This window comes from Papaver somniferum, chromosome 8, assembly GCF_003573695.1.
Source record: "Papaver somniferum cultivar HN1 chromosome 8, ASM357369v1, whole genome shotgun sequence".
NCBI lineage: Eukaryota > Viridiplantae > Streptophyta > Magnoliopsida > Ranunculales > Papaveraceae > Papaver > Papaver somniferum.
Window position 1 is genome coordinate 67,305,082 of NC_039365.1, and position 10,119 is coordinate 67,315,200.

The 10,119-nt window shown below is 35.6% G+C and overlaps 1 protein-coding gene across 1 annotated transcript; it reads right to left on the minus strand.

Moving 5' to 3' along the window:
- Positions 1–1,996: 1,996 nt before the first annotated feature.
- On the minus strand, positions 1,997–9,582 carry LOC113301448 (probable cyclic nucleotide-gated ion channel 14). Its single transcript, XM_026550221.1, has 7 exons — positions 8,215–9,582; positions 7,513–8,089; positions 6,788–7,000; positions 6,370–6,668; positions 4,771–4,882; positions 3,854–4,090; positions 1,997–3,048 (listed from the first exon to the last, which is right to left on the minus strand). The coding sequence occupies exons 1-7, from the start codon at positions 8,268–8,270 to the stop codon at positions 2,308–2,310; spliced, it is 2,235 nt and encodes a 744-aa protein (XP_026406006.1). The 5' UTR covers positions 8,271–9,582; the 3' UTR covers positions 1,997–2,307.
- Between the last annotated feature and the right edge of the window lie 537 nt (positions 9,583–10,119).

Genomic DNA, 10,119 nt, shown 5'->3' on the forward strand with positions numbered 1-10,119 from the left:
ACATGACCAAAAATGGATTATAGTCACGTAATTGGGCTCAAGTCCGTGAACCGTTACAAATAGTTCATAGATTGTTTCCTTCTAACGAACTGTAACAATTACAACAACACTTATAATTGTTACTTTAATAAATCACTCATAACTTCATCGTTATAACTCGGAATTGAGTGATTCTTGGCTCGTTGAATTCGTAAGATCATTCACTATAATATGAGAACCTTTCCAGGGATTAAGGTTATTGTCACAAAAGTCGTTGATCAAATAACCTCGAGTATATATACATAAATGTACATTTACCGTCATAGGAATTGTTCCATAGAGTGAGCATTTGTTTCGATAGTTTTAGAAAGGTAGAATTGAACAAGAATCCAAATGAAATCAATTATCACATACCTTTGTTGATGAAGTCCTTGTTAATATCTTCTTGTAGTCTTCAAACTTCATCCATCAAGGATAGTTTCGATTGTACTTCTTAGACTTAATCGACTCCGAAACTATCTTTAGTGTACTAAATCAAGAATGCATTTTGGCAACTAACTTGACATACCAACGCTAGTGGGTTCAACCGAGCAATGCTCTAACAGATTGGTTTTGTGGTTGGTTTGATAATTTGCTAGCTCATCAGATACAGGAAGAGGATGTTTACAAGATTACCATGTGCAACAACAGAAACTATTTATCATTACAAACAAGGGACATTTTGATTTTGGGTCACATAAAAGTGACCAGATTCACGTTTGGGTCACAGGAAAATTTTAATTAGAGTTTGGGTCACACGACCGGAGTTGACCGTCTTGACGGTTAGCTAATTATTTATTTTCTAAAACCAATTTCAATTATTTAACTCCGTTAGTCGCGTTAACATAATCATCGCCACCACCATAGCCGGTACAACCTCGGCCTTCTTCACTTCTAGAAGCAACACCACCACCACCCTCCTCCACCTCCTTCCCATGAGAAATTTCAACATTCCACAACTATACAACACTCCTAATCATATATCATTCATGAACTCAAGAACATACATATCAGGAGAACGGAGAACGGAAAGATATCGTTGCTCCAATCCAACTAAACTCCAAAATTTGATCTTGTTCTGATCATGTTTGGATGTTTATGGAAATTGTTTTTTGTTGGTAAGATGGAAAGGTGCATTGAAAAGGTAGGGTTAGGACAAACACTATAGAAACTAAGAACAAAGACGAGTATATAAGTGAAGGCATGTTGTTGTTTGCCGTGCACAGTGAAGAACACATGGTTGATGCCGTTCAATTTTACGGCTGAGGAATCGTCAATGCCGATGAGTAAACAACAGCCTATTTCATGAATTAGCAAAAGAAATGGAATATGAGAAAACCACCAAATTTCTTAAGAACCCTAATTAGAAGAAATCATCCCCAAATTAACATAAAACAACTTTAATTGAACAATTTAAGTTACCAACATGCATCAAATTAATTATCACAAACCCTTTCGTAAAATTGACAGAATTTGATCCATCATCTAAATTCAAACCAACATGAGTCATCCGTTCATTGTCTTCTTCTTCCAATTATGATGTTGATATATAAAAAATCATGTTGCTCATTTTTTCTTGAGCTCTGGTTATGCTTCCCATCGGGGTTCCCTAACAAAATTACCGAAGGTTTCTACTAAATTGATGGAAAAAAAGAGTCGAAGACTCAACAGTTTGGTAGGATTGAAGCGGCCGGGACTAACAGAAGAGGAACGGGATAGGTTAGTAAATAAATCAAACTTTAATATTATATTGGTCATTTACTCACTTAACCAATATCATAACTGCCAACGCGGTCAACCATGGTCATGTGACCCAAACTCTAATTAAAATTTTCCTACGACCCAAAAGCAAATCTGGTCACTTTTATGTGACCCAAAGTCAAAATATCCCTACAAACAATCCATAAATATCCCTACAAACAATCCATGTGTGGTGGTCATATCGTACTAACAGCATATATGACCAAGAAACCAAAAATGAAAATAAAGCTGATTTTGATATAAGAATGAGCTGACATCTTAATTTCAAAGATGCTCTAAGATCACATCTTGAAACCAAAATTGAGTTACAAAACTAGATACAATGCAATGATCAAACATAATACAATTCACAAACTTCTAACTCCGTATCAGCAAATTCCTCTAAGTTGAGAACTACGGCTCATCGTTCTGCTAGTAGAAAGACCTGTAATTCATGATCCCTTCTGGGTTCTTTATACCTATTTGGCTTCTGGGTGATGGAAAGATGCTGCTATTATATACCACTAAGACACATAAACTGGGAGAGGATTAGTCATCATACTGCTCCACAGAGAAGTCTGGCTCTTCAGGCTTCTGTAACTTGGATGACTCGACACCTTTCATCTTCTGAGCTCCTCTCCTTGTATTGGCTGCAAATCTTGAAGCCAAAATGGTAACACCCAGGTTCTGTATTACTTGAGAAGAATTACTTGTGGGAGTAAGAGACAGAAAGTCCTCTTCTTCGTGTTCTTCTCTCTCATCTGGCAGATCTTCATACTCCGCAAACGAAGGCTCACGCATACTGAGCTCTCTCACCATTTTTCTCCTTTTAAACTGGCGCCAAGCTGCTTGTATGAAGCAAGCTGCCCATGTTCTCCAATGATGAGAGTAGAAACGGAAAGTATGCTGCAATTTTTTACTGTGGAGACGTCTAAATTGATTTGCCACAAACTTAAGATCTTCAGCTCGTAGTGCAAATGCTTCTACTTCAACTAGGGCTCTAACTGTTCTTGTTGAAGAAGGCAAGTTCACAGTGGACTTGGGAAGTAAAGCCCAAGCGAGTAGCTCCTCACCACAAAAATCCCCTGGTCTCAACATAATCGAATTGAAAAAACCAGTCCTACCCCCATTGGTAGTTGAGCTCTCGAGTCTTCCTCTAATTATAAAAAGCATCTCCGTCACAGGGTCACCTTCACGAACAATATAAGTACCTTCGGTGCTTAAAGCTGACCCTAACCTCTCACATATAGCATCAAGAAGCTGGTCATCCATCTGTGAGAAGAAGGGGACCTGCAAATGAAGTATCAAGTTGGTCAAAAGATTATATTTGACTATTGGTGAATGCTACATTGCATGTCTTGCGAGTCTGAAGCAGATCCAGGACATGTAAGGATCAATCCTGTCAAGGGATACTGTTTATGTTGATACAAAATAGTCTTCATTTGGTAATTGAACTGCTGCAAGGTTGTTGGGCTCCTGTTTATTCAAATCCTATTTTAGGGTGCAGCCTGAACCTGAACCACTTCTAACAGTTCCTAGAAGTTCTGGTATCCATATATGTTCAACCAGAAAAAGAGATAATGGAGTATCCCCATGACACCCTGATGCATGGAGAGGAAATGCTCATTTAGAGGGTTCGCTTTGAAATCAAGAATGCATTCCAAAACAAAGAATGTAAGAACCACCTCTGCATTTTTCAATATTTAGCATGTTAAGCATTTACCAATTATTATAACGTCATATCATCAAGTTCATTAACTAATAGATACTCCTGTGCTCCTGGACTTCGTGAATATGCCATTTCTGATTTTTATTACAGTAATTCCGACATGTGTGGAGTTCACCTTTAAAGGCATCAAAATCTCACTGGTGCCGTTTATGCTTGCTTGTGTGCTTTGTTTAATTCCTGTTTTAGGTTCTTGCATAGTCAACTTTCTTGATTATTTGGATCAAAAATTAAGTTGGATTTATTGCAAAGCTTGATATACAACCTACATTCATTCACTTCAAATTCCTAGGCTATATGATCCAACACCTCTAATGATAGATCCATTCAGATGCCTTACAAAATAAAAAGAGTGGAAAAGAGCCTTACACGTCGAACAAGGTCCAAGCAGAGGTGACGTTGGATATCTCGACGAAGATCAGTAGGCAAAGCTTGTAATATGACTTCTTCATCAACCCCTCGCGTTGCAAGCCACTTGTATTGAACAAATCGCCGAACACGTGCTCGCAGATCTTGGGGAAGTTGACGATGCCTCATCCACTCTTCAGTGTCTCTTCGCTTAAGCCTCCACTCCTCAAGTCTCACAGTGATGGATTGCAAATAGGTCTGCATTAACAAAAAGATTGTGAAAGTAAATGGAAAGCACTTAGTTTAACGGGTTAACACAAGGGGGGAAACGGTTTACATTCTCTCATCAAAATTATCCATGAAACTAAAGAGAATTAGGAATATGTTACAAATACTTCTTTTAAGTGACTATCAAGTACATGCCAACAAAAATATCAGCTCTCTCTTTCTATGGTAAATCTTGTTAATAGAATGAGTATAATAGGAATTGGTATGCTTCAAGTTTTATGACTCGAACAAAATAAGGAAATCTATTTTATATTAACACATTTGGTGGAAAATATGGATATCTTTATACACACATACACTTGAGATGGTTCGGTCATAAATTTGATTCCAAGATTTAGTTTAACTCACGAGGTAAAGTAATTACTCAACCATCTAATTCATGTAAATTGATCTCATTCCAAGTAATATTAGATCTAAAGAACTTAAGCTGACAACTTTAAACCAACACAATGAGATAATTCTCTACATTTGTCCTTCACTTCCAAGAATGAAATGAAAGATAAGTTGACGAAAATTCGCGCCTAAAAGGCATACCATGACACTACCTACTTGAAACGGAATTATATGGAACTTTAAGTAAAAAGTAAACTGGGAATTGGATAAAGAAAGGAAAAACTAAATCATTTGTACCAGAGATAAGGCTAATATACCTGCATGTTCCCAATCAAATGGGCAAATAAAACCAATCCAAATATGGCGATGAATATTGCGAATATAGTCTCCCAAATATAAGTGCTTGTTTCAAGATTCTGCCCATACGAACTGAAGATATAAGGAGCACAAACATGAATCACAATATTTCCCATAACGGAAACCCAACAAAATGCCACTGCATGAAGGACCTTAAGAAAAGATAAGAGAAGAAGAATAGACTCGTGCAAACAAAGAATAGGAGCCTATTGTCACAATAAACGGAAACCCAACAAGGATCATTAAATGGAAATGCCCAAATAGAGGAAAAGGCGCAACTCAATTTTTAAAAGATTAGAGAAATAATATTGTATTTCGCATGGCCCCAGTAATTAATTAAACAAGGAATGAGAAAATATGATCTCATGCTAGAGCAACACTGCTTGTCAAAAATGGAGTCAGTACTAACCAGTCATAACCTAAATAAGAACTGTATACCATTTCACAAAGATAATATTAATTCGTGATAATCCAATAGGAATTAGACCATCACTATTTCGTTGATAAACATTGCTCTTTATATAATCTGTGAGTGTTAGTGCTAATTTACCAGACCTGATAATGAAAAGGAATACTGTATCAAGCTTATACCTTTTTTTGAGCTAATTACGGGCAAAAGTATATCTATTTTGAGGACATTTTTATGGCAAGAAACTAGATACATAGTTTGAACAAGTTAGTCACAGATTAGTCAAGAGTGGATGATATCATTCATTGTCTTCACATGAAGGAAGTAAGATCAATGGAAGGAAGCTAACAATGTATGGTGTGTATAGATGATATATATATATATATAATATATATGGACCAGTGGGGCGCACATGGAAGTGATATTTCGTAAGAATGACCTCTTCAAATGCATGTCATCCCTACAGAAAACCAATGGACTAGGTACTAGTTACATAATAGATAATGGTTGCAAAAAAATCAACTGAACTAAGTACTTTAGTATTACAATCTACATTTTACTACCCATTCTTCAAATCTATCATTATTCCCTTTAAACTCTCTCTCTCTCGCTAATGAGTTTCTCTAGCTTTCAACTCTTTGTGAGTAGACACTATCTCAATCTCTAACAATGGAGCGGACGTGTAGGACTTCTAGTGATTATATATGGGTATACCAAATTGAAGGTACCTAAATTTACATACCCCTCTCATCAATCTGACATTTTAGACGGACTCTGGTTTACTTTTCTCTCCCATCCATAAGACACAGTGGATACCAAAGATATGACTGCCAATTCAATTGCGGCAAAATGAAACAATAACTGAATAAATATGCTATATTAGTATATTTTAATTATAATCCCTCTTTGAAAAACTTCATCAATTCATGGTCTGACTTTCAAAAGTCAAAGAGCATAAGTGGCAATTCCAGCTCAATTCAAACAAAGAAAGCCACACTAATGTGCTAATGCTAACTAGTGAAGTATGTTCATAATTACTATCTAATGTACAGTGACGCAACCGAAAGATACCAATTGTAATGAGGGATTTAATAGCAAAATGTAGTGGTGTTAAGAAGAACTTGTATGCTTATAAATTTAAGAGTCATACCTCAAGTTCTGCAGGCCCCACCATAAGCAATAGAAGTATTTCTCCATAAAATTTGAGGAGACAACCTTATTGGTCACAGCAATTTCAAATATGCCATATCTGAACTTAGTTGGGTCGGAAGCATCACAGTTATTAAACACATTGGTGAAGTTTGCCCAATTCTTGCGTTCGGGTTGGTTGAAAGCATCACAATCTAAATAAGTTGGAAAACATTTAAGTGCGCCTTCCTTTTTGCATTCGGATTTCCAGCATGTTGTATGTCGTTCAATAGATAACAAATACCAACAAGCCCCCAGAACCTAAAGATTAAAAATAAAATCATTACAAAGTTGAAACACTTAATTCAGATCAAGTAAGAATCTTATGGCTTCTTAGCATGTAACGTTAAGATGCAACTAACCAATCAATTTATACATACATGACTTGCCAACATGTACAGTAGAAGATTGTACGCAGCTCCAGCCCAGGCAGTCTTTGTGACTACTCCAGTAGCTTTGATAATTTGAGAACTCAAAGGAAAGATAAGATATAATCTCGGTATATACTGTATCAGTACGATCAACGCAAGGGCGTTATTGTTATGATTGGCATAGGAGTTCCTAATTGCTGGTATGATAAACCAGGTAACAATCTGCACAATGAATTGATAGTCAAAAATTACGAACAATCAGAATAACATAGAAGAAAAAAAAGTTTCATCTTATGTTTTTTAAGGTTTGAATTTGTCTTTGCGAGCTTATATAGCACAACAAGGAGAGACAGCTACACAATTAAAAATGATTTGTCACCCTTATAGCCTCCCCCCAATCACTAAATTTGAGCATACATAAAATTGAAGTATATTGGATACTTGATGAGTTTTATTCCCAGCTTTCTTTTTTATTCCCAGCTATTAATAAATGACTACATGTAAGCACTGAGAAAGAAAAGTAAATGATACAAATCACAACTACGCTTAGTGAAAAGAACGAGTGTTCTTTTTTATTTTACCACCTCACAGTGATTCACGGTTAATCAAACAATTAATTTCGGGTTTCTCTTATTGTTTTGCATTTGAATTGGTGTTGCATAGCAGTAGATGTACGAAAAAATCTTACTAGGTAACCAACCATACGATTAGTGGAAGCAAATGAAAATAAATACCTGTGGAAGAGGTAGCGTTGCTGCAAAATCCACAATGAAATCTGATCTCAAGTATCTTCTCGCAATCCTCTTGGGATCCATAACAAGTTCACCCCTTCCAAATACTCGTGTACTTGGCTCTACATAAGCCGTCCTAAATCTTATAACCATATGTAAGAAGTAAAAAAAGTCTGCTGCAGTTCGGAAAATCGTAACAACAACTCTCAATCTCTTATCCGTCTTCACACAAGACGAAGAATCTCCCACATCCCCAACAGAAGGTAGATAAAAATACAAAGGATCGACAAATAAAGCCACCAAACACGAAAATAGAAAAATGCGATTCCATTGTAAAACAGCTTCACTTCCGGGATCCAAAATCCTTTTCCTCCATGGCTCATGATCTTCAGGAAATACCTTAGACTTCCCAAATCTCAAAGTCCCAGATATTGTTTTCTTATAAAATCCCTCACTTCCTCCTCCATTAGCTTTTAATAATGGAGCTGAAACTTTGTATACTGGTGATGGTGTTTCAATTTGACTAGCATCAGATTTTTCCCATGGTAAGTCATGATGTTGTTTTCCATCAGGATAGAACCTAGAATGTTAACAAATATGTACGTATGTCACATTACAAATCATAGAATAGACTTATTTTCAACAATTGGATAAAATTCAATAATCAAAATCAGAACAACAGTACAAATTAGAATAGATTATTACCTGACTAGTTTTTCCTTCTTCAATTCCATGCCATCATTGAGTTCAGATAAATACATCTGATAAAACCCCACTAACTATAATCCCACCTCAGAAAAACCCTAAACCATACTACTTTCTGTATCAGAATACCCAAACTTGCTTCAAATTTTTTCCTCACTGAGAAATTGACTCTTGATCAGAATAAGAACCCCAAATGTTTAATTTTTCACAAAGGAATCTAAATCAAAACAGTAGAAAACAAAAGACCCTTGTTGTTCCAAACTCATAATAAAATCTTTTCTAAAAAAGAGTGGAATATTTAGATCTTGATCTTTACAACTCTTAATATATCTACGATAGATAGAAGTTAGAAAAGACAGTCCAAAACACATATATCTCATGTGATTGAATGAATAACAATAATATACAAAATAGAAAAACAGAGACAGAATTGACAGAGGAATTAGTAGGAATAAGTCTGAAATTAGATTAAGTTTTTTAAATTTTCAGTGATCTACAGTAATATTTTTATTTATTTATTTTTGCAGTGGGAATGGATGAAGACGTGAAGAGCAGTAGAGCACCACAAAGATTAATATCTTAATTTTTAAGGCAGTGAGATTATACTGTGTATAATTGAATTAGTAGAGGACCATTATATTAATTTTACGAGTCAAAATACTCTGCTAGTCTCGTTTCCAAATAAATCAGCTGTCCCGGCTGACCAGTAATTAGTGTAGTTGGACTGTTTTTGTGTAAGAACTTGGATTTACAGGCTGGCCCTTATATCAAGAATTTAAGAGTAACTTTAGAGTCCGATTTTGTGCACCCCGGTTGCACATTCCTCCTTTCTTTATCCGTAGCTTAATTAACGGAAAATATACTCATCTTTTTATCCTTTCTTCTTTTATCAAAACTAATATCTTCTCTCTCGCTCTCATTATCTTCTTTATTTATCAGGTCCTTGTATTCAGTCTCCATTATCCTTATCTTCTTCTTAGTAAATCTTAATGTATGCAAGAGCAGTATCTAGTGATATTTCTGATAATAAATATCACTTGATCCTATCATGGGTTCATCTTCTTCTTCTTATCTTTTTCTTTAATTTTTTAATTTCCTTTCTGCAATACATTTGACGATGGATTACATGATTTAATCTTTCGGTATTTCTTTCTCTTACCAATTATCTTCCCTTAGAGCTAAAATGCTCACCTTTTCCTCTCCTAGCATCATCATTATCAAGATTAGTGTTTGATACCAGATTGACCAATCATAATATCCAATTCCCTTTAACAATCTTAGTATTTGATACGGGATTAATTAATCCTTAATGTTTCATAGTGATCTACCAAGTCCAATATACATGATTAAATCATTGAACTGTAATTCACTATTCTCTTTACTGGAGGAAAATAATAGTTTGATCCACTGTTTCTTCCTGACTTTAAATTATTTAAGTAATACATATTTCATTTTTGGTAACTCTGAAAAATCCTTGCAATTTCTTGCCTTCTTCTCCATTTATATTTTACTGTGTCAGTCTCTCGATTGTATTTGACAGCATTCACTTAGATCAGACACCAAATGGTGGCAAAGAAAATTCCCGCAGGCCTTTCTTGTGCAGGTCTACAAAAGTTTCCATTGCAAAACACCTCACCTACTGTTATGTGCTTGCATAACAGATCATGGATTTGATGATTCCGTGAAGATGAAACCGATAATAAAATGGTTTGTGGAAATGGTTTCGGTATCGTCAGAGGGACGTCGGACCTCTAGTATCGTCAAAGGGACACTAATACCTCTGTTAAAAGACTAATAATTGTTTAACATAATAATTCTATGTTTTTCTTCGTTCATTGATCGCAATATATACACAGAGGGAGACGCTACATAACTTCCTACAACTGCAAAGGAACTGACTAACAC